The sequence below is a fragment of the Rhopilema esculentum genome, chromosome 13, assembly GCF_057945365.1.
Source record: "Rhopilema esculentum isolate cy_ngs chromosome 13, ASM5794536v1, whole genome shotgun sequence".
Lineage (NCBI taxonomy): Eukaryota > Metazoa > Cnidaria > Scyphozoa > Rhizostomeae > Rhizostomatidae > Rhopilema > Rhopilema esculentum.
The window spans coordinates 6,713,803-6,738,891 of record NC_142827.1 but is presented as its reverse complement, the minus strand read 5'-3'; the positions used below and the strand labels follow the sequence as shown (position 1 = coordinate 6,738,891).

The following is a 25,089-nucleotide window of genomic DNA, read 5'->3' as shown; positions in this document are numbered from 1 at the left end:
GCCATCCTTAGTATTGCATATGTCCAGGTGAATAATGTTTGTCCACCAGCAAGTGGAAAGAACATCATGTTCAATTTATTTACCCCAATCTGGATTTTTAGTTTTCAAAACATTTCGCTATTTGCTTACCATGGTATTTAAATGAATGTCAATTACTAATCGCCTGCCTAAATACCATTCTGTTGAAACCAATCTAGTAATTCAAATCAGATCGTTTTGGAGTTTCTAAATTACATTGTTTATGGTTGAGTCAAACCCGTAAACTTTCGTATATTTGGCAAAATTGAACATGTGGCTATCTATACTTACATAAAATATATCATAGTTGAAATTTTTAAATAACAGTGGGCCTAGAATTGAGTCTTGTGGTATACTATGTTCAATGGTTTTCTGCAATTTGTTAGTAGTGCATTTTGCGTTATGTAGACAGCTATGTGGATGTGGGGACTAAGGATATGTTCACTTAACGGCTTGCTATAAGCTAGAGGGCATGCCAAAACATTTTCCTACTGTTTTAAATATCTAAATTAGCTTTTTGTACAACAAACTTTAAATGGCGCGAAATCGCGGAAACGTAACATGCATAATCAGAGTGTACTTTTCGTCCTTCTCTCCTCACAGTAGAAAATGTGGGACAGTAGCTTAGAGCTGAACATAAGTTCAAATCCAGGTGCTGACCAAAATAATGTCCTTCGTCGTGTCCGATACTTGCAGTTCATTGATGGGGCATTGTGAGCGATTAACGATGCCATTAATGTTACCTTCACTGCACCATTGTAGTAATGATATAGATTGTAAAAGGGAAAATCATTTGCGATCATATCAGATTCTGGTATTAATTTAGATGCCATGAATTCATCTTGAATGAGGTTATAAAAGGAAGGCATCTTGAGTGATTATGGACTCATTCCTATAATTATGAATGTGATGTTTTGGCATTAAGAGTAACTCTTATGAAATTCAAATTTATTGTTTTGCTCTTTCTAGGAATAATACCAATGATTCAATACTTCTCCGCGGTGCTGTGTTTTTCATCGGAATGTGTGTATGGGGGTCAAAGAGAGTTTCTTCACTTCAACACAAACCAATTTCGTTGTTGCCGTCCTTCAAGCAGGTACCTTATGACGTGTTTAGTTTTTTGCCAGCCTTGGGTGTCAGCGATCGACAAAGAAACAGTAATCACACTCAATTGTCAGAAAGAACGTCCAGCTACTTTTATCAGAAAATAAGTTCTAAAGACGAAAAGTACGCTTTGGTCTGTAGCAAAAGATAGCTTTAAGATGCAACCTCAAGTTTCATGCTTAATGCGACCATCCAACAACCTTTAAGCAACTCTCTGTAAACAATTGTTATAAGCATACCATAATCAGTGTAAATTTCTGTTGTTTTATGTTGTATCCTAGTGCAATCTCCAGTGTCTCTTTTGTAGGCTCTTCATTGCAATCACCCGATTGTTGCCCACGAGATTGGCCTGTCTCTCCAAAGACTGGTTAAGAAATATGGAAAGGACCTGAAAATTGTCACCTGGGATATCATTCTAGATCTGATTGATATGCTCATCAAATTGCTGCAGGTTTGTTTAGTGGATTTCAAATTTTGAAACTTGAATGAATGAATGAATGAAGGAATGAATGAATGAATGAATGAATGAATGAATGAATGAATGAATGAATGAATGAATGAATGAATGAATGAATGAATGAATGAATGAAGGAATGAATGAACGAATGAAGGAATGAATGAATGAATGAAGGAATGAATGAATAAATGAATAAATGAATGAATGAATGAATGAATGAATGAATGAATGAATGAATGAATGAATGAATGAATGAATGAATGAATGAATGAATGAATGAATGAATGAATGAATGAATGAATGAATGAATGAATGAATGAATGAATGAAGGGATAACTTTGCTGGATGAGTGGAAAGGTTAATAGATAATTGAATAGATTAATGAGTGAGCGAATGGATATGAAAGAGTTTCTAATTTTGCATCATTTTTCTCTATCTAGAACCTGGCAAACTCAAACGATTCGTTGAAGAAAACAGTGCACGATCTTCTCACTACAATTGAAGAGCTTTACAGCGCCGGTCGATTCGACGGGTCAGCTGACCGATTCTTTGCCATTATTGAGCGATGTTCTGCACAGAGACCAGTAAGAAGTATTTGGTTTTCTAGATAGCAAATATGTGTTTTAGCTAAAGAACACCCTGTTGTGTTTCTTTTCCTGATCACATCTAAAGAAGTGATTGACTGTACATCATGCATGCTATCAACCTGTAGAGCAAGCATGCTATCAACGTGGCCTCCTCTCCTTGAAAAGGAATAATTTTCTATTATGGCCGTGGCGTTTTTATTTACTTGGTTTTAAAAAGAGATGTATAAAATATTTGTTTCTCCGATCTCGTGATGAGCATTATGCCAGAGACAGGGAAACATTACGGTCGCACGGCCACTGGCCGGAGGAAGGTCCACGAAAAACAATAGAAGCTCATATGACACACCCATGCCAAGCCCAATTTCTATTGTTTGTGAGGAAGGTTCTGGAATGTTTTTGTCTCTAGGAAAGTTAACAACTTTTCTGGACTCTGCATTATGTAGCAATCTTGTACAAAGTTGAATGTTCCACGTCTTTACGACCCAAGTGTAGCAAACCAAAGGTTATTCAATCTCCTGCCTTTGAAAGAGTGAAATTTTTCTTTTTGTGAATTGTAATCCTTCATGCCTCCTTTGATGGCAATAACATTTTTCTCTGAGAGTATAGAGTATAAATGTCTCCCCTTTTTTCGACAGGAGACGTCTGTTCTCACCTTATTGACATTCCTCCGTAAAAAAATAGACCCTGCTAATGATGGTTGGCTTGATAAATTAAAGTTTGTGATGGAAAAGTACTTTCGGTAAGTCATTTTCTATGTTTAGTTACTCAATACTCAATACTCATTCTTATAAATGTATCTAGTTTTGTTACAACTGAGTTGCAACCTTTTATCTAGGCCAATTCAGTACGATTTCCCACTCCTTTTTCATTTAAGCAACGTTATGCTAAATATTTTTGCAATCTTCTCACTCTTATCAAATGACATGTACTTTTAAAGGAACTATTTCTTTCAGGAATTCAAAACAGACTGCCGTGAGGGTGAAAGTTCTTGATATTTTATCAGATGTAATGAATTCTTATAGATATTGGTATGAGGTGAGAATTTTGATAGAAACATTTAGATTCAGGCAGTTTGAGAGTAAAGCAACGTCAATTCACCGGTCGTCACGAGCTAATGGTTTTAAGTATCGCAAGATTTAAAAAACCATGACGATATACTCCACCTTATTGACAAGTAAACTGACTTTTCAAGCAAATGAATAATGTTGAACCTAGTCATCTGTCTGTGGCATATAATTAGCTGCAAATTGAGGGCTTTTCCCGCCTCAAAACTGAATCTCTCAAACCACTGCGTACTGTTATTGTTTAACAGTTACTGAAGATTATTGTAAGCGACTAGGCCTTTTTTTCATTTGCAGCTCATACGTGCAAACCTCATGCCTCCCCAAATGACAGGAAATCCCCCCCAAATAGGGGCATCGTTATTTGCCCCCTGCAACTTTTTTTTGAGATTTTGACCTCTCTGCCTAATCAAACTACTGATAAAAAAATTGACAATAGTACAGATTCATTTCCTTAAGCCCATTTAACAGTTTTTATCCACATAATTGTATTCTGCCAATGCTTCCGTCTAAAATCGCCAGAACAGCTTGCTTTTACTTATCACTCTTACAAAGGAGATTCATTCAAATGAATTTTCTCTGTTTTTTACCATAAAAATCAAATAACAGTGATAAAAAGTGCTGCGAGATAAAAGATAGTCAGGAACACGTGCTTGCTGGCAGATGTTCCTCCTTAGCATGCTGATTCACATTTATATCTGATCGAGGATGGCAGGCTTAATAAGTAATAAAGTTGTGAACATGAAGATAGAGATAACAGACCTATGTGGCTTTGATTAAAACACTCATTTTGCAGAAATTGCCTTTGCTTTATCAATGCTATATCAACTTGCTAATCTGCCAGAAAATGCAGCATGCAACATTTTTGACCTTGACTTTCTTCAAAGTCTACAATACTGTATATAAAACCTCTGAAACCTTGAAAATAAAGACTAACTTCCCAAGCCATTTCTCCATACTCATGATACCCTATTTATAGTCAAAACCAGCATCGATTTGGAGCCAGCCTGATGTTGTTACGCCGATTCAGTGACGGTTTGAAAACGAATTGATTATCGAAGATATTTCTCGAAATTACTTTGACTTACGCCATCCCTCAATCTTTTTTTTGGCGTTAAGGCATAGAAGGTAAATCAAAAATGAAGCAATGGACTGACCCGAAAAGAGTCTTGAAGATCAGACAATTTTTGATCCTGTTTCTTTTCGTCATATTTAAATCATTACTGTTGCGATTGCTTTATTTTTAAGGCTTGGACGTTTGTAGAGACGATGGTGATAGTCCCTGCCCTTACAAAACTGACCATTAACATTCCTGGGAGTCGCCCTGTATGTAGAATTATGGCTAGATTTGGAAAACGACCTGGACATGTGATACATTGCGAGCCCTAGAAGTAGAGTTTGTCTCTAAAGCATGTGTACTTGGAATAGGAAATCGGGAACGGGAGGTTAGAAAACGCGGAACGTGAGATTTGGAAACGGGAAATTAGGAAGCGGGAAATTGTGGAAGGGGGAATAAGGAAGGTGGAACGGCAAACAGCAAATATCCTAATGGGGATTCTCTATATGTTTGAATCTTTAAAAGTTGTAGTTTTTAGCCATTCGATCACACACAGGCTTTCATGTTTTTAGTATTCTGAAACATGAGTTGCATGCAAGTTTGGAGCCTTGCTAACCCTTTTGCTTAACGTCTTTTTTCTTTTATTTAATAGGAAGAAATCCTCGAGTTGGGTGTATTATTTTATCTCAGTAACATGGAGAAAGAAAAGGACTCCAGTGTCAGGCTGGTGACAGCTCAGTTGCTGGTTGATTTAGTAGTTACGTGCAGTTCAAGTAAATGCGCAGATATTCTAGCAGTTGTGAAAAAGGTAACAAACTGAATCAAGAGATTGTTATTGCGCTACAGTTTCTTGTTAATTGCATTTAGACCAAACTGCCTCTTTTGCTTTTTTCCAACTTTGTCGTCCATTGAATTTCCCTGTTGTGTTGTCCTGTAAGTGTGGTACATTAGCTAGCCAAGGAATTGAGTGGAAGCCTCTCGTAATTCTTTTGAGATAGAGCCTTTTTTGTAAACCTTTATTTAGACCTCTCTTCATAACTTAAGCATTTTGGTGCTCTATTAATATCTCACAAAAAGAGTCGATTTTATAGACTGCAATTCCACCCAGACTTCTGGGGGAAATCTCTAAAAGAAAGTGTTGTTGTTTTGAGAAAAGCCATATACATTAAAGCCCTAAAACTGGAGGTTCTCCAAAACAGAGGACCGAGGAATGGCAAGGGGAATCGGGGAACAGATTTTAAAACGGAATTTTAAAAGAGAGAATCTCTTGAAGGAGGTTTTTGATCATTAAATCACGCTTAGATTTTAATGCTTTCTTACAGCTCATAAATCGTTTGATGGATTCAAGTGGCAGTACTAGAAAGGGCAATGGCGAACAGGTTAGTTTGATTGCTCGAGTGTTGGCTGATGAAGACAGGGAGAAGCAAGATAAGCTCAAGGATATGGTCATCGTTCATAAGAATATACTCACGTCTTTCAATAGAGGAATAAAGGCTTTTAAATCATTTTTATCTATTTGTTTGAAATTGTATTCTTGACACTGAAACTAAAATATGCTTATAAAGAACGATCTGTACAAAACTGCTTGAAAAAAGTTAACTCAAAAGTATCATCATAAGCCGAAATTGTTAGTTGATAAGTAACACCTAGAGTACCGTAAGTGGTAAGTTGAAGATTTTTCTGCAGAAAATCATATAATATCAGAAAGGACTGAAACCTCTAAAAATATTCAAGCAAGAGGAAAAGAGTTAAGATTCCCCAACCCTTCCTTTCTTTTTGTCCATGATTAATAATCTTAGTTATTTAATATTTCTGTCCTTAGATGTTTCTGCTCATACATATCTTTAGGGCTTCCGGGTCGTTTGTCGTCTTGGCTGTTTCTTCCTTTAATTAGGGCTTGTCTATTAAATAGCAATTGATTATGAGTTGCTAAGGAAAAATTCAGTGCAGGATATCTCAAACGTATGAGTAGATGAAACCAAGTCGATGGGCCTAATATTCGAAATCCTGTTGCGATCTAACTTTAGAGCACACCACAAGTTAACACCAGCAGGAGATTAATTGTGGCCAGAAATTACGATGATTATGTTGATAATTCTGAGTCGTGGCAAAGGAGATGATCATATTACCACTGTATCAACCAGTTAAATTACCACATTAAAACTTTAGCTACTTTGCCGATTATCAAATTTTGCCTGCTTCAACTAGCACTTAAGGAAGGTATACGTTTTTTTAATTTTAATGTTGTGACTAGATATAAATTTGATATAACTTAGCTTTGAACATATATAATAGCTAAAAATTACAAACTTGTTCTTAATCAGACGTCAACTCTTTTTTAGCTCATTACCGATGGGGAACATTTGAGAGACATCAAAGTTGCAGTTTGTGGTTTGGTCGTAGCGTTTAAGGTATTCTCGCACTTTCGGTTGTCATGCCCTGTTATGTTTCTCTTTTGTTTAGAACTGTTCAAACAAAAGCTACTGCGAAGAAATGTTTATTAACGGCTTCGGAACAAGCAAACGTTTTGAAGCATACCTTAATGCAATGAATTTATAGGCCCATAGCTACATGAGCTTGTACCCAGCCATCAACACTGACAACATTTTAAAGCAATGTTTATTGCCAAGAGGTTGGTAATATTGACAACAGAAAGGCTGTGATGGATGATCTGTTCAAAGTTATATTTGAAAATGCAATTTGCGACAAAAAATATTCTCGGAAAAGCTTCTCAGAAAAGCTTATTCAAATTAAGTGGTTATGACACTAAACAGGATTTACACTGACTAAAGCCCTGGGTGCGAAACCCAATTTCTGAATTTAATTTCTCAGTTTCATTTATTTAAAATATCCATTATTCGTTCTTTTGTTGAAATACTTATCACCAATTCATAGCAAGTTTGCTGTCTTTGTTGTAAGATTCTACATGCAGAAATATTTAATTTCCACCTAGATTTCTTATTTTTTTTTATTTTCCCATGCACACTTCAATCGTTCTCTTTCTAGCAAAAGCTTGTCGACTCGTCTACAATGATTGCCGTCAAAATACTAGACATTCTTGTAGAGCATATCTCATTGCATTACGTAAATGGATTTACCGCCCATTCTGGTGCCATTGTTCGTCTTGAGGTATTTGCCAAGGATTTATGTTTAATCTTTAACTATTGAGCAATGCAAATATGCTCTCTTCACTGACTCAAGAGGCCACAGAGGTCACAGATTTTGTTGTTTTTATATTTCTAAAAACAACAGATTGCAGAATTTGGTAATTTGTCACCAAACTAGGTCTCTCCTCTCTTACTGGCTTCACTGCGTCCCAATTATCAGTGTTTCATGGTTTATATAAAAACTGAAGTAATGGCCTGGGGTCTATGTTATCATCACGTGTTTCATAACAAACCCAATTTTTAATGATGCAGTTTTGATGCTTTGGTGCTTGTCTCAAAAATATTATTGGCAGGTGAGCACACCAGCCACTATCTTTCTTAGACTTATGACATCCGTATTCGACTTTGCAAATAACGATGCCTATAGCGTGTATGTAGCTTTTCCTTGTGGCGGTTTTCATTTTTAAAGGAAGGTGATACATATGAGTTCCAAAATTCTCAAGCTACTGTAGCCAGCTTTAGATGCAACTTAACAGCATCACATTTGTTTGTACGTTTTTGGTACCGCAAAATTTTCCGCTATTTCGTGCCATCTTCAACCATGCGTGGGTACTAGTCTCGTTTATACTAAGAATTGTTTTCCGCGATTTTCATTTGAAGATAAGATGAAACCCGGTATGTCGTACCCTGGATAACTCGGAACTTTACTAAGTCGGACTGATACAAAAGACGTACCTAAGTCGGATATTCGCTGAGTGAGACCTTTTCCTCACATTGACTGAATGTCCGACCATATATTCTGATAGCCCAAACTTTTAATACCCCAAACCTTTTGCATTGATCGTATACGATCATCTTTTCTTCATCTTTATTCTATTAGATATGTCTGAAAGGGAAATCTGTATGATTTTCTTTGTTTTTTTCTTGTCTTAGATATTGAAATTGTTTTTGAGCATACGATCCGATGAAAGCCATCGTGTCGGATTTCTGGAGTTGGACAGTGCTGATCAAAGCAAAGAAAAAAAATTCAGTGTTTTTGCAACTTGCAAACGAATGTGAGGGTTTTTAGACATAGCCACGTGTATTTGTTGCTTTTTCAACGCATTTACGCGTTTCATCTGATAAAAAAAGCGTTTCCATAAACAGTACTGGTCTACCTGGTGCTTGGATATGTTTTGGAGCTATTTACCTGAATGGAAAATTATGAATCTATAAATGCATTAATAATATTCAAAATGTATAGAAATGTCACTTTCCATTGTTGCGATGCATAAGCTAGCATCTAGCCTGCTAGTGGAATTACATGCTTTTGGTCAATTTTTTTTCACTATCCTAGTAATAGACTGTCATTTTCTCTTGTACTATGGTCACAAACGTTCTTAATTTTTTCTTTAAAAGCGGCAATTTTTCAAACCATGGCCTGAAGCAGTGCATTGGTTTAAAATTCGATAAATTACAATTTTTTTGTGAATTTGTCATAACTTTTTAAGAAGATTTTAACTGTGTTTAGTGGCGTTTTATAACTAATGACAAATATCTTTTTGTCAATTATGAAGATTGCTCGGGAAGCAAAAAAATGGCACGCTCAAGTATTGTTGTCTAGCATTCCATATTCGGCAATAGGTCAAAATTAGTTCAAGCATCTAGAGGGCACAATGATTTGCTCAAGAAAACGTATAGTGCCAAAAATTTTGAAATCATTCGGCATAAGCAGAGTCATCTTTTCATTTAGGTGTCTTGGAATCTTTATACATCAGAGTTAAGGATTCCAACTTGTGTATGTAGAAAGAGTTCGTTTTCTCGCTATGAGTCAGCTGTTTGGTCAAAAATAAGGAACAAGATAAACACTTCAATCAATATCTGGCATTTATGCTCCAAGCATGAAAGTGTTTAGGAATTCTATGTTTCTGCTTTTCCTAACTATCTTCAAAATCTGTTGTAGGTAAGGGTTATTTGCTTAAAGAATACAATGTTTCTTGGCCCTTTAGCCACATAATTAGTATTCTCCTTTGGTCACTTCTCAATAATGATATTGACTGACTTGGTGTCTTGTTTTACGTTGTTGTCAGTTGTAAAGATGTATGACAAGAGTAGTTTTTTCTTTTAGGAGAGGAAAAGAAACTGCTGCCCCAAGCCCTCTTGGAAGAAAAATGTCACTTACCAAGTACTGTCCTACCTACAAGGCATTTGATGCTGTTTTAAACTGTTTAAAAGATGTAAGTATGAAATGTTAGCATACTCGGAGCACTACCAGGTCACGGCCGCTTTCATGCATTTTTTTGCCAGTCTTTTGTTTGTAACTATTGGCTTCTGTTTAAAGTGAGTCTCTGTTATTTGAAGCTGTTTCTGTTTTTCTAAGGAAACATCTTGTCTTAAACGTTTTCTAATGATGGGGTCTCAATGTAAGTGAATACTGATACATATTTTTGCTTCTTTGTGGAAACAGTGCGGTTTTTTTCAAATTATTGAGTTTTAGAAGAATTCCACACTGAAAGGCGGTTTCAGTACCAGATTTATTGTTATCTTCTGGGCGGGAGGTAAAAACACGATGAAATTATCGCGTCCTAATTTCATTCTCATTCAGACAGGCCCAAAAAGAGAAATTAATTTTTGCACAACTGACTTGCAAATGTTTTCCGGAATGATTTGATGATAATCAATTTGATTTTGATGGCTGACATTCACTTTCTGTTGATTTTTATGATGCTCTCTGGAGCCTTGTCATTATATCACTGATTCGAAAAAAAAAATATCCTCTCGTTGTCTTATTTTATTGTTTGGCAGTCTCAAAGCATTGCATCGGCGTATTATTTTTTTGCGTATGGAGTGTGTTGTACCTTAAATGTTTTAACTACTCAAGCTACACAAGTCTGGAATTTTCTTGGTTCTTGTATGTCTTTGTTCTTCTGATTTATTTGTTATTTCTCTGTAGTATAGGAATAAAATTGAATTAAGGTGACTGATCATTTAACTCTACTTGTTTGTAGGAGTGGGAATGGAGTGTGCTGCAGTTCGTGCTTCAAAATCTGCCTGCTCAGCTTCGGAATAAAACGCTTATTTTGGGAGGCGACGCCGATGTATCAAATCTATGTGCCTTTCTTTGTTATATGGTAATGGTTTTAGTATTAAGATACTATTGGCTGGTGTGACTTACCTGAAAATATTATTTAACAGCTAGAATAAACTATAGACTCAGTATCATTTATTTAGTTATTTTTTCTATAAGTATTTGATATTTTAGGCATCATTTTTTGCTAGTTTTTTCGTTTTTAAAACTTCGTCCAATAGCATCCACTTTTGTATCAGTTTTTTGTCATCATGAACTGTCTTGTAGGTGGCGTCCAGTCAAGACAATGTCTACATAACTAAATCTTAATTACCAACCCCGTGATGTAAAAACGCGTGGTTTTGTAATATTTATGATAAAAGCATTTTATAGCTCTATTTCTCTTGAAAGTAGAACTAGTGTGATCCCCCTTTATCAATTGCTAGTGTAGCCCCCCTTATCTCACCCCTATGTTTATCTCTTTTTTCCTACAGCTCTATTTTCTCTCCAGCCGCTCTCTCTTTTACTTGCGTCTCTTCCGCTTGCCAGTTTGTTGTTTTTTCGTGTTTCTTTTGCCATTTCTGCTGCACCATATCTTCTTCCATTCCTTTTTTGCTTTCCCCTGTACCCTATCTTTCGGCTTATCTGTTCCCATTTTCCCTGCATCATATCGTCCTTTTCTGTCTCAATTTCCCCTTGCATGCTATTCTTCATCATTTCTGTTCAGGCTCTCCGTGTCTCCTTTTTACCTCTATTCGATTAAGTTTCCCCAGATCGCTCTTTTTCCTTTAGCTCTTTCCTTGTTTATTAAAAACCATTCTATTGCTTTTTATCCAGGTCAACGATGGCCAGTTCTTGAACAAAGCAAAGAATGTACCCCCTGGTTCTGGTCGAGTCGAGCTGCATAACCTAGTATTTCCTGTAAGTTGCTCTGTATTTCAGTGGGTAATGTGGTAATGAAATAGACATCAAGCTTTTATGTACCCGCATTTTTCTCACTGGATATTATTATACGAATGAAGATATCATAGAATTAGATCAGGTCATACAATTGTTTATCCAAAAAATCTATGCGTTATATTGACAGTTATTTTGTTTTAGTCAACTATGACCGTCAACCCTAGACTATTAAAGGCAGTAAGTCGAGCCGTTCTTTGATTTATCGAAACAAATAGCAAATCTTCTATTTCAACGAGTTTTCATTTCGTAACAAAGGACGGCCCTCTACTTGCTATTGGTCAGTTATACTAATTTGTCACGCTTCTCTAATTACGGGGACCCACGAAATTCAACAAACAACAAACAATAAACAGCTCGACATTCTGCCTTTAAGTATAAGCAACACCAAAAACTGGTATTTGGTATGAAAGCTATTTATTTTTTGTCTGTTTTGTAGATTCTTGCTGTACTAGTTACCTATCAGAATACAATTGAAAGGCAAAGGCAGGTGAGAGTGGGTTAGGAGTGTAACTATAAGGGCTAGCTACAATTCTCATTAATTGTACTTCAATTGATATTTGTATCTTCACCATTTTGTCTTCTAAATTAAAGACACCCTTCAATTTTCCCAGTCCCTGTTGTTTGGTAAGATTGTCGTTACACTTTGATAGGCCCAAATTGCTTTACATGAAAGCTTTAAAGTTTAAAATTTCCCCGAACAGGTATCTAGTGGTGGCGTTTTGATGCTCGTCGACCATTTAATTTATCAGCTACAGTCAAAATCTACACATAAGAACAAAGTTTTAAAACTAACCCAAATTTGTAGTCGTATTTAACGAAGCTCATCCTGTAGTCAGTAGATCTGCTACACATTTTTTATAAGAACACAATTTAAAGGAAGAGAGGTGCTCGATTTGCCAAGAAATGAGAACAAAGTAAGAACATTACCAAACTCAGTCCTAAAGTTAGAAGAAAAAACGTTTTTTTATATTTTTGCTCATGATAACAAACAGAGCAGATTTTGTCCGAACGTCAGTCGTGCTGATAGTGTAACATGATGAAACTGTTAATGAGTGGCCTTTGAAACAATTTTCGGTGTTTAGCTCTAGATAAATTAATTTTTCAAACACGAACAATATTAAAAACACTCAAGTTTTAAGAGTATATTTAGAGTGTATTATAAACAAAACAGAAGAGTGTATTAAGAAAAATAACTGTATTTTGACTGTAAATTTTGAAACTATTTTAGGAATTTTTATGAAGTGAGATTGATTTTAAGAGTGAATTTAGAAATAGCACCAGTGATACAACAGCATGTACTCACCAGATTTGCATGCATAGCTCACGAAAAATTCATGTTTTGTTTAGGCCGAAATCAATAAAATGACTGTTTCTGAGCTAAGTTGATTATTAACGATTAACAACGAAAATGAAATTTTTTTATATACACTGTACGCCTCAGATGACATTCTGCTTTCCGCTTATCCTGAAAGGTATGGCCGAATCTCAGCATCTCAGCGAAGCATAATCTGCAGGCTCATATCATAAAAAAGTCTCTTTGCGACGCACAGTTGCTGCCATTTGCATTCTTATCATCTATTTCAGCTTGAGTTGGTCAAAAGTTTGGAACTTGGCTTGAATAGTCAATGTGCGCGTCTTTGCGTCGTGTGTTTGACGATCTGCATACTGGAAATGAAATCAGTCATGCTGCGGTAAGGCCAAAAAGCTGTTTAACTGGGTTTATCTGCAGTCGAAAGAGACGTAGTGGCTGCGATGATGTTGCGTAATGTCGTCGACCAAATGAATTTTAGAGAAACCGCCTTTTTATCTCTACTAAGGCTGACAGTAACTGACTGTAATGCCGGAAGAGCTGAAACGATTCAGCTTCTTTCCCGACACTAACGGTATCCCTACGGACATTGAAAGGGCCTAGCCAGCCTTCATACATTGTTGCTATATAACATGCTTCGGCAATGACCGGATCCCCCTTGACCTTATAAGGAGATTTCTTCAGCACTTCTATTATGTTGTTTTGCCAAAGAGAATTACAAATTAGCGACAACGAAGACATGAAACTTAAAACAACTGCGTGCCTGCAATGCATGCCTGTTGACAATGACCCTCAAATGGAAACTCTGACATAAGGCTGATTGCATCGCTCGCATTGTTTCCCATAGTTTACATAATTTCAACTGTCAAATGTAAATGGGTTTTAAATTTTAGCTTGTCTTGAAATATCATTAAAAATAGGCTTATTTGCATTTTTATGTAAGGGCTGCTTGACAATGCGGACTTTTTCTTAAGGGCTATCTCATCATCCTCACCCCTATTTGGTAAAATATTGAAAACGAAAATGACTTGTACAGTCAAGATCCATTGGCACCGAAAACAGTGACCCTGACCAATCAATCAGCCAGCGACATGACTCTGCACCACTGTAGTCTTTTAAATATATATATTCACATTTTTAAAAAAATACACAAATTTACCAGACGATACCACAGAGAGCATGGGAATACATAGCAACCCTGTGGCAATTTACAATCAACATATATAACTAAATTTACTGTGGTCTGTAGTATACTGTAGTCTTACGGCTCTTTCGACTTAATTAAGCTAGTGTCTTTATATTTGAATTCATGCTTATATATTCAGTATTGTTATCAATACAAGTTGTTGATAGAAGACCTTTTAGCCAGGTATTATAAAAGTGCTTGTGATGTGGAACTGCCCGAAATGAAACATCTCTCGCAGTATTTCTTCAATGAATCTAGCTTAGTATTCTTTGCACTTGTAAGGAACTACGACGTCAGTGACTAGCTTTCATAAAGCTCATTTTCGACCCCCCCCCCCACTTTTCTTTTATCATCTCCTTATTTTAGTAAGTTTAATGAACAGCAAAAGAATGAAAAACAACAAAACTTTTTCTCCAACATATTGTAATCAAATTTTTTGTTAACTTATTTCATAGAGGTTTCTTTTGTTGAAATAACTTTTCATCAGTTGTTTCGTAATACATGTAAAGCTTATAGGCAGTGTATCGATAAAGATTGCAGTTGAAGAATGATCTATAGATCCTGATAAAATGCTGACACGAGTTCTGCTATTTGGTTGCTTGCGGCAAAGCTGATTGGTTTATACCAAGCTCTTTGTCGCTAATTGTTTAACATCAAGCTTCTTGTACGTTCATCGGTTTAGACCAAGCTACTTCTACGTTCATCGGTTTTGACCGACGTTCTTTTATGCTGATTGGCTTATACCGATCTGCCAAGCAATTTACGTATACACTGCCTACAAGAAATCTAAGCAATTTTCCTTCGTTGAAAAATATTTCTTGTCAACTTTTTTTGTTTACTTTTAGCACGCTTCCATCCATACTCATTAAGCTTTCCAAAATTTCTGCCACCGTCATGATGTCAATACCCATGCTGGAGTTCCTCTCAAGTGAGTTTATGATATTGTAATCACGGGGCGTGATTTTGTCTTCAATTTGATGGAGTTTGAATCAGAATATTCGATGGCTGAATTAATTATTTTATGTTTGTATGAAAAACAAATTACCTGTGGAAGAATAATTAAAATGAACTAAAGATTAGTTAAAGTGGTGTCTAGCTGGGTGGACCATGAAAGTCGTCTATCCCTTCAGCATCTGATTGTTATATGAATAATGACCTATTGTCAACCAACCCGTAGCTGGCTACTAAAGAGTTCTTAAGTGTGACAGAAAACTAATTTTAGAATTATCGAATTTTGACCACATAACATGAAAGAACATCATAAAATGCCCCCATATATGCAAAATCAGTTAGATTTGTCAAAAATCGGATGAGCTATGGCCAATAGAAGATTTGAAGTTTGCTAACGGATGACTGTTATTTTTTTGACCGTTTCTGAAACAGACATCTTATCTATTGGTGCAAATGCCTTTGCAATTTAGCAAAAAGATAGAACGAACAGGCCAATAACGCCTTGGAAAGTTTCCTATACGAATTCAAGGATAACATCGAAAAATTGGCCACTGAGGAGGAGACGAACAAGATAGGTGAGAAATTTTCGGAGGTATCAGACAGGTTAATGGATGATGGCTACGATGCAACTGCTAAGGATTGCAAAAGCAAGTTGAAAGAGCTAGAGAAGGCAACTAAAAATCTCCGTTTCCGTATTTCTGAAGGTGAGATTCGGCTAAAAGCAATCGCCGAATTGCTTATCAACTTGAACTTGACTAACGTTTTTAATAAACAATTCAAGGCTATGCCAGAAGAATATGAGATTTACACTGAAAGGATATTAAAGATCTAGAGAAAGTGTCAAGTGAAGTCTCTGACTGGCTTGCGACCAACTTGAAAGAACAGAACCAGACAGATCCAAATACCAAGCCGGTTCTTTTGGTCAAAGACTTTGTATCAATGAAGGGTAAACTGGTTAGGGAATTGCTTCACCTAACCACCAAAGCAAAGTATTGCGTCCCAAAGCCGAAACCAAAAACCAACACAACAGTCGAAACAAGACTGCCTCAAATACCACCAAAGCTGAAGACAAGAATCAGTCAACCAAGGTAGATGAACAGAAGAAGGAAGATGATAAAAAAATGGAAAAATCCTCCAAAAAGGAAGAATCCGAAAAGAAAGAAAAAAGCAAACCGATGAGACTGATTCTACCAGTGACGGAAAGAAAGATGATTCTAAGGAAGAAAAGATTGAAGAGGCAAAACCACTCGAGCCTCCAGAGGTGGAGAAGAAAGAGAGCAAGCCTACAGAAGAAGTTAGCGATAAATCAAATACAAAAGAAAAAGAAGAGGAAGCGCATAAAGAACTTTAACAATTTTAGTTATTAGCATTTAAGAATTGTAAATTTTGTGCACAAATTACTTGAAGTGGGTGCTTCGCTGATTGTTTTGAGAAAGTGTTCGCCTAATAAGATAACTAACTATATTATTGTTATTTTGATATATGATTACTGTTATTTTTGCTCAGTTCATAAAGCTATGGCCCGAGCTTGTGCTCATCTGGTCATATCTCAACCAATTCGTAATACCTTTAACCAATTTTGCAGATTTAGAGGTATTTCATGATGCTCTTTCAGGTTATTGGATATAATTTCAAAAATTCTGAAAATGGATTTTTGTGACGTCATCATTTGACAACTCTATTAGTAATTGTTCGGTAGTATTAAGCAAGCATGAATTAAAAACCTGAAGGAATTTTATGAAATACCTCTATATATATCTCAAACAGAATGTAAAAGAGATTTAACTGATTTCGCACATTTGGAGGTATTTCAAGTTTCTCTTTCAAGTTATGTGGTCAAGATTTAAGATTATAAAAATATATTTTCCTATGACGTCATCATCTTTCCACTCTGCTATTTGTTGTATAATGTGAGAGCAACAGACTTCAATAACATGCCAAGCGCCAATCATCATTGCGGTCAATTTTGCGATGTTCATTATTGATATGTGTCTTGCATCGCGAATCAATAATGATTAAGTGAGTTGATCTTTATCCGCAACGGATTATGCACTTGTGTTGTAAAGTTAAGCTTAAAGGAGAAAACATCGTTGATTGTTTGTAAACATTATTTCAAAAGTTGTAGATAGCAATGAATTAATCATACCGAATGCCCAACTTAATGTCTTGTTCTTTTTCGAAAGCTGTGTTATTTCTTCAGAATGCTGAATAAAAGCACCTCGTTTAATTAAGACACCCCTTATTTGAAGTTCTCTTATTAATAAGATAAGCATGGCCCAACTAATAAATTATTATCTTCACAAAACGAATGTAAAAATGAATTCTATCGAAATTTGAGTTTTCTGGCACGAGGTAGCACTATCAAGAGCCTTAGAAAATATTATGCTCAATGTTGTTTGCTGCTTAGATGAAAATCCTTTTGTAGAAGCAGAAAAGCTGCAAGGATATTACGGTAGCATCCACTAAATTGCTCAAATTTTAAATTTTTAGATAACTACACTCTTTTCAAATGGCCTTGTGGAGCGAAGACGTAATTTATTGATTATCTGGGTTTCATTTTTCCAACGATTTGATCATAGCTATTTACGGCTTATGCTACAAAAGTTATTTCAGTAAAAATAAAGGGACGTTTTTCTGTGCCATTTAGTTGTTTTCAATATTTGCGTGTTTCTTGATTAATTCAATCCTCTCTTTATATATTTAAATCTTCGTTTTTTTATATTTAGGTTATAGATGTGTTCCCAAATTTGAAATCTATCACATTTCAGCAAGAGATTTGATGCCATCTTGTGTATTAAGTAGCACATTCAAAAAGTAACATATTACACTCTCTACCAGAAGTAATCCTCCGATCAAGGCACTGTTTTCAGAATACTAACTAGTCCTTGTCGTAAAAAAACCTATATCTACCTCAACCCCCCCCCCCCAAATAATTTTGATTGATAATCCTTTGATTTCACGATTAGCTGACATTAATAGCGGTTCCTGTTGTGTGAAATTGAAACAGTTGTTTGCAAACACTTTTAAACGGGGGAGGTGGGAGAGGAAGGTGCCACAAAAACTTTAGCGTAGTGTACTCAGGCCTTTGGCATTATTTTAGTTGTAAATCTTCTTGAAGTAGTATTCTTATCTTTTCGGCAACTTTAACGTAGTTTCTATGTCCCTTATAACTGTTGATCTAAATGTCAATTTTATCAAGTTAACAAACTGTGACTTTGCTTTTTTTAAGGTTTAAAAGAAGTGAAAGACCTGTACTCGAACTTCGTGGAGGAGCAGTACATGAGTATATTTGCAATCGCACTACCATATACTGATGCATACAGGTAAAACCATGAAAAAATTACTGATCACTGATATTGTGCGCGCATTAAATCAGATATGACTGTTATTTTGGGGAAGGGGTACATATTTTTTTGGAGGGGGCGGCACTTTAAGAGTACTTTTTGACTACACACAAAACTTTCTCTCACGCAGTGGGGGCATTTCTCTTGTGACGTCACAAAAGACGCTAGTGGGTTCACACTACTTCTCTTGGCATTTCTTTTCTCCAATTAGGGGGCTATATTCTCATGTAAATGATATGCTAGCAACTTCTAAAAACATATTGAATCTTTCTCCTACCATATCATTGCCAGCAAATCTCTAGAAAAGACCTAATTTTTCCAAAAGTCAAGCTGCTCCTAGGTTTTATTCTTAAGGTACATGCAGAAGCTACAGGGCCAAAGATTCTTGGAATAGATTATCTTTTAAAGACAGTATTTTGATGATGACTTTGGTTGACAGTGATTTCTTGTGGCAATAGAAGGAGCAAGAGGCAATGCTCTATAGAATAATGGTTTATCCTGCAACAGTGGCGCTCGAAGGACAGCCTGTACCATCTTTAAATCTCGGATTCCCAATTCTCGTTTTCTTCTTTGAAGAGATTTTCTGTACTTTTCTTTCTTCTCTTCTTTCATAATTTTCTGCATATGATTTTTTGAGTGACATTTATAGCCTGCGTTGCAGTCCAAAGTAAACATCTTTGTAAAGCAATTTGGTGTGTGCAACACAGCTCTATGTCGCCTATCATTTTCCGCGAACTGGTTACCTCATAATGGGCTGTGCGTTGTTGTTTCCAGAAACTCGATACATGAATCCCACTAGTTATAATGTAGAAATGTTTGGATAAAGGCACTTATTATAACATTTCGGTCGAAATGAAGCTGGAAAGGCAAATCTGGAAAATATTCCTGTTTTATTACATTACTTGTCCTTTCCCTTAAGTTACCGGAGTTTTACCACGTGACGGGCTGGGGAAACATCTTTGAAGTACAGGCAAAAATGATATTTGTATACTAGACATTTACTGCTACGACGATTTTTTACGTTCTCCTGTCTTTTTCTTAATCCTTTCCAAAAAGGGAATAATTTGATTTTTTATTTCAATTAATGTTTCCGCACGGCACTTTATTGTTTTATTTTCTACTAGGTACTCTGCGTACACGGTCACTCTTGCCCATTATGTCATTTCTTCCTGGTTCACCAGATGTCGCTTGGCGTTTAGAAAAGGCTTTGTGAGGCTGATAACAAAGGTACAGCTATATTCGCAGGTTCACTATAAAATATATGCAGGGTCGCAGTTACTGTTGCTTCTTGAGCTCCGCCATGAAATAATAAAATCCTCTGTTTCTAATGAACAATCGCTTATGTTCTCAAATTAATGAAACCGCCCAATAATTCTGTCCTTTCTATGGCACTGATTTGATGAAGAAAGTGGTACTTAAGGCGACGTAATAGTTGTTTTTATAAATAAGTATTGGATTTCATGGTTTGTTGTTGTCAACAACGTTGCAATTGGTCATTAAGCTAAGAGTATCAGTTTATCACAGACAATAAATTCGTGCAAGTACTAGGTGGGTAAGTAACGGTTATGTGTTGTTCATTTGGAACGTTTGCCCAATGTCCAGTTCTTAATATTTCATATGTCACTGTAAGGTGATCAGTGCCTCATTGACGTATGCGCGGGTCTCTGCACCAACCTCTATTGACTGGCATCTAAAAGGTTTTCTTTTAGTGAATATGATGATCTTGACAATGAAAAATATCTTATTTGTTTTGAAGGGACTTCAGTCGAGCGTAATTATCAGGCCTAGTTTTTCGCAAGCTAGTGATAAACAGGCTGGTTCGGGTAAGCAGTTTGGGACAAGTGAAGAAACTCAAGTGTTTCATGAAGATATGAAAGAAGTTTGTTCAGATATGATGGCAAAATACTCCTTCTCGACATTGTCAAATCAACCTAAAAGGTGACTGTACTTTTCTACGAGCTCAATTTTAATCATAAGAAAGCAGAAATCCTCCGCAAATGATGTGTCATATGTCGCTTTGATGAGTCAATTGCTAAAAGTTCTAGAAGACTTTAGGGTTTCCTGAACAAACGCACTTGCGATACATATTTTTTTGCTAAAGTCTCATGCAGTGTGTTGTAAGAACTTAAGACAAGATTAATCGCCACTGATATTTCATGATTCAATATCATGTGCTTTCTTAGGATAGGAATCGTGAGATGAAAACAAATCGTAGATAATCATCGTAGAAATGGTTGTTTTCTTTTTAGCGTGGCTGAAAGAATAATCGTGTTTTAGTAGTTTTTAGGTAGAACTGAAAGCGAGCTTTATAGAAATTCATTGCTAGTCAAGAGCTGATGTTAGAGATAAGAAAACTGTGTGTTTAATCAGTTATTTCATCAATGCATTATGACCTTTTATGCTTTCTTTGTAGGTCATCGATCGTTGAGTTCCTTTTAACAAACGGACTGTCACAAAGCTGGCTTGTAGGTAACACTTTAGTGACAGTCACAACCAGTGGCTCATCCTCAGAGATGTGCGTGGCTTGTAACCAGAGACGTGCCATATTAACAGCCAATAAAGCTGCCGCCAAGCTCAGGTCCCAGAAACTTAACGAAGAGAGGCGTTTGAAAGGGGATCATCAATTGGCTGAAGAGCAAGAATCTTCATTGTCGCTAGCTGTTGAAGCAAGTATAGCGAAAGCAAGTATGGGGAAAGCAAGTATGACAAAAGCAAGTGACGGCTGTTCTATAATGGCTGAAAATGGTATCCCTAAAGAGTCAAAGAAAGGTCAGGCTAGGCCGGAATCGATGCAGGTGTCAACGACAGTTGCCAGTGGCGAAAAAGGTAGGCCTAGGACAGACAACAAAGGATCCGACACCACAACCACTAGCTTCGAAATCAAGTCTTACGAAGAGGCTGCCGGGGATCGTAAGGAATCAAGAGTTGACAGTGCTGTTGAAATGACTGAAGAATATGAATCTGTAAAGGAGGGTGGCTTGGTGACAGCAGAGCTTTCATTGCCTCCTGAAGTCAAATTCGAAGTCTCGGAATCCCCGGCTGCCCAGTCATATCTTCCATTGATAGAACCAGATGCCTTGCCTGATGAGACTGGCAATGAGATATCGCTTGTTAACCGACTCGCTCTTCAAGAGCAGGACACAAGCACTGGCTACGTCTTTTCTCCAACGAATTACTTTCTCGATGAGATGGGTTCTTTAGCTGAAACAGGTATTTCCGCAACATCGTCTATGGAGTTCTTAAAAGGTTTGTGCCTAGAGCTTCTCTTTAAGTCATCAACTGTCCTATCTTTACTGCACTGACTCTTTTGATAATGCTCATAAGGTGGTTATGTCAACCAGTTGTTTTGACATCGTAAAAGCTGATTACGATTTGGCTGGGCACGATCCAAGTTTGATGACGCTTATAGTTTTAAGAATAAAGTAAACATACGGATGTTCAAATATGATATCTGTTGATCTCTGAGCTTTACACTGCCTAATCTCCCCGCAGACTGTCATTGTTGCTGTTTTTGGTCATTTTAGCAGAGAAGAACAGCTCGAAACCTATATTTTGCTTTACTTATTGTTAATGTCGGTAATTGTCTATTTAAACCGTCCTTGCTCAATTTTCGTCGTTATTTTTATTACAAGATTAGAAGAATCCAGCAAACGGCATTTAAGAGTCTTTTCCTTGTAGCATACAATTCCCGCCAGGACTGCAAGTAGTATTTTAGAAGTGCTCTACAATAACAACACATTTACTGGTACAATTTTTATGTCTGGTCATCCTTTGTAAACCATACAATCTACGTGAAAGAAATTGTGGAATCCTCAAATGTTGAAACAAGCTGTTTCTATTTGGTAGTAACTGAGCAAGACCAAGCAGGATTGTTGCATATGCATGTTGACGGTTTAGGAAATTTTCGATTCCAGATCATATGCTGCTGTGCGGATAATCAGTTCTGATGATTTTGAGCGAAATTCTTAAAGCCAACATTGAAATCCTACCATGGGCTGTTTCTGTTTTACATAAAACATAACTTGCGGCAGCAGAAGCGCACAAAAATGCCATCGGGAAAGGCACTTGGGTTTGACAACTTCTAATTTCCTGCATTATTAAATGCAGTAGGATGATTACATCATTTGCGCACCATTATTATTAAGAAGCTTCATTGACTCTCTGAGAAAACCTTTTTAAAGTATTATCTTTCCATGAAATTTTCCCGTTTAAATATGATACCCTTATTTCTGGTGGTTCATCTACGTTTATGTTCAACGTCTTTTAGAAATTGTGGAGAATGGTAGTATTTACCTCTCATCGATATGGTTCTTTCGACAATATACTGAGAAAAAGCTGTTATAGCTGCTTGGAACACTTTTCAACTGCCTGTTAAATGTAGGAATGGAAACTCTCTCTATACATTCTCCAACTATCACTCCAGACTGCACTGCTTGTATCTGAATTTGTATTTAATACAATTTTTGTTATGTTTTGCATTTGACAGACCAAGCTGAATTAAAAGATGATGATGCTGAGGATGGCGATAATGGAAACGAGTTAAAACAAGAACATCGCACCTCCGAAGATTCTAGAATTCAAAAAGAGACAACAGAAATGAATGTTGTCCAAAGCCAGCAGCAGTCGGAACATTTGGTTGCAAAAACTGCAGAATGCGGGGAAGCTTTACCTGTCCATAGTGCTGGCGTTGAAAAGCAGGAACAAACAAGCTCTAAAGAAATGATGCTGCTGCCTGGGAAGTCTACCTCGGATGTTGAGACACAACGCCCGCCTAAAAGCATTGCACAGAAAGGAAAAGTTGATAGTCCTGACACTCAAGTTCCACGACAATTAATTTCCAGGCTTGAGCAAGATGCACCGGCGTTAGGTTACAACGAAGGTCTTCCTAAGCAGAGCTTACTTCGTGCTCTACCTGTGTCAACAAATGTCTCTCAGAATTCCTCTTTGCAAGCTTCCCCCGCGACATCTAAAAAGACGTCATTTCAGAATTCAGTCGAACTTTCTTCAGAATTTGAAATGGTTGATGAAGCTGATGCAGCCTCGTTCTCGCGCAAAGAGAGCAGCAGTGCCAGATCACTGCCAAACACAATATGCAATTGCTCCTCGGATGGCTGGGCTGAGATCATGATACGCAGACCAACTGGCAATACTTCTTGGGTGATAAAAATTGAAAATGTTCTCCATGAAAGTGACACAAGCCGGATTGAAGATATCACTGCACTAGCTGCAGCGGTTGAAGCCGAGGATTATACGTCAGATATTCGTAAGTATACTGTTAAGAGAGCCACTATTTGCAGTATGGCTTCTAAGGGTTTTTTGTTTGCGCTAAGGGATTTCCTAGTACTCAGATATTTAAAAGAATTGGCTCTTAAGCAATGGCACTTTAAAGCTCGATATTCTATGGTTATTTTACTCACTTTAACTTTGTCGCACAGTGAATTATATGGGATTGCTGGTATCTGAGGCATACAGTTCATATTTATGTTCATATTTTCATATATTTCATTCTTTTAATAAGGATTGCCCCGCAGCAGAAACTGGTTTTCAAGGGGCCTTCCAAAAAAATCAATTAGTAGGGTGTGAAATTAAAAAACAAATAATTGAATAATAATTAGATAAACTGTATTTAAAATGTTTAAAATTGACAATTATGCTCAAAATATACAATCTAAAGAAAAGAAACTATTTCTCTTTCTAAATGGTTTTCCTGAAACTATGGAGAGAGGTTGCCTGCCTAGACTTGGCTGTAGGCTATTCCGTAGCTTTGCACCTCTATAAGAGAGGCATATCTGGCCATCTGCTGACCTTTTCATTGGTGACCTCAAATTAGTTCCCGTATTGCGAAGACTAAGGGATTTTTTCGGTGAAGAGGTCACACAAGTGCCAGCTATTTAAGGGACTTGACGACCATTGTCTTAGATTCACTGGCTGTAAGTTGTTCCATGGTCTTCCATCCCTGCCGTTCAATAATAGGTATACTTAGGGCATTGATGCTGCTGTTTGTTGTTATTCAAGTAGCACGGTTGTAGTTTTTGCAAATGACAGAATGTAGTTAAACCAGCATAGCCCCAAACCGAACAGCAGCACCGAAAGTAGGGCGCGAAAAAACCTGTGTATGGAGTTTGAAGTGTTTCTTTCGAGAGAATAAGGTTGGCATATTCTCAAAAATCAACTGACTTTGAGAGGTGATAGAAACTGCTTTGATCTGTTCTTTCCAATCCAAGGAGCAGTGAATTTGCACACCGGAGTATTAAGGCTCAGGCGCGCAACCAGAAATTTCAGAGGGCAGGGGTCCAAGACACAAAAAGGGCACTAATTAAACTTCATTAAAGGTCCACCGGGGCATTTGTTTAGGTACACCGAAAATATGAGCAGTTAGTAAATCTGTAAATATTGTACGCCAGACAAGGGAAACTGATCAATAGAGAAAAGTTGTGGTGTACGGTTTATTTTGTGGTGAGGTGTGATGAAGTTTAGGAGGCCCGAAGGAGGGGGGAAATGGAAAAAACAATGCCTCTTGCGAGCGAAGCGAGCAAAAATTTTGCCACCATACCCTTGCAAATAGCTTAAATTCACTAATTCGTTTAAGATGTTTTACTTTTTAATTGTAATTTTGTTACTTTTAATAAATTCCATTTAAAAACGGAATTCATTGCTTTGTGAGGCTCCCTAGACCTCGAGGCCCTAGGGCAATTTGCCCCTTTGTCCCCCTCTCGGCGACCCTGCTGTCATCTCCTTTTCCCAGCGCCAGCTCACTTTTGAATAGCAGCCCATCATCTTCCATATCCGAAGACATTTTGCGCTTTAAAATATTATTATTGAATTCTTTGCTTCGCACTACAGATTGGAGGAGGTTGAACAGTTCCACGAGCCTTGCCTTCAGCTTGTTTCTGTCTCCAAGT

The 25,089-nt window shown here is 36.9% G+C and overlaps 1 protein-coding gene across 2 annotated transcripts in view; it reads left to right on the top strand.

Annotated features, from left to right (window-relative positions):
- The window catches only part of LOC135691788 (tuberin), a 92,039-nt gene that overhangs the window by 13,444 nt on the left and 53,506 nt on the right, over nucleotides 1-25,089 (top strand). For both annotated transcript variants that reach the window (XR_016144535.1, XM_065209760.2), the window contains exons 12-32: nucleotides 988-1,114; nucleotides 1,430-1,573; nucleotides 2,020-2,163; nucleotides 2,802-2,905; nucleotides 3,120-3,201; nucleotides 4,937-5,092; nucleotides 5,607-5,663; nucleotides 6,627-6,695; nucleotides 7,291-7,413; nucleotides 8,325-8,446; nucleotides 9,499-9,607; nucleotides 10,379-10,501; nucleotides 11,275-11,358; nucleotides 11,834-11,884; nucleotides 12,982-13,088; nucleotides 14,738-14,820; nucleotides 18,073-18,166; nucleotides 19,312-19,414; nucleotides 19,944-20,125; nucleotides 20,601-21,433; nucleotides 22,674-23,450. Coding sequence is in view for 1 of the 2 variants with exons in the window: in XM_065209760.2 (XP_065065832.2) it covers nucleotides 988-1,114; nucleotides 1,430-1,573; nucleotides 2,020-2,163; nucleotides 2,802-2,905; nucleotides 3,120-3,201; nucleotides 4,937-5,092; nucleotides 5,607-5,663; nucleotides 6,627-6,695; nucleotides 7,291-7,413; nucleotides 8,325-8,446; nucleotides 9,499-9,607; nucleotides 10,379-10,501; nucleotides 11,275-11,358; nucleotides 11,834-11,884; nucleotides 12,982-13,088; nucleotides 14,738-14,820; nucleotides 18,073-18,166; nucleotides 19,312-19,414; nucleotides 19,944-20,125; nucleotides 20,601-21,433; nucleotides 22,674-23,450 (3,674 nt within the window). In the remaining variant the exon portion in view is untranslated. The remainder of the gene's footprint in view (nucleotides 1-987; nucleotides 1,115-1,429; nucleotides 1,574-2,019; nucleotides 2,164-2,801; nucleotides 2,906-3,119; nucleotides 3,202-4,936; nucleotides 5,093-5,606; nucleotides 5,664-6,626; nucleotides 6,696-7,290; nucleotides 7,414-8,324; nucleotides 8,447-9,498; nucleotides 9,608-10,378; nucleotides 10,502-11,274; nucleotides 11,359-11,833; nucleotides 11,885-12,981; nucleotides 13,089-14,737; nucleotides 14,821-18,072; nucleotides 18,167-19,311; nucleotides 19,415-19,943; nucleotides 20,126-20,600; nucleotides 21,434-22,673; nucleotides 23,451-25,089) is intronic.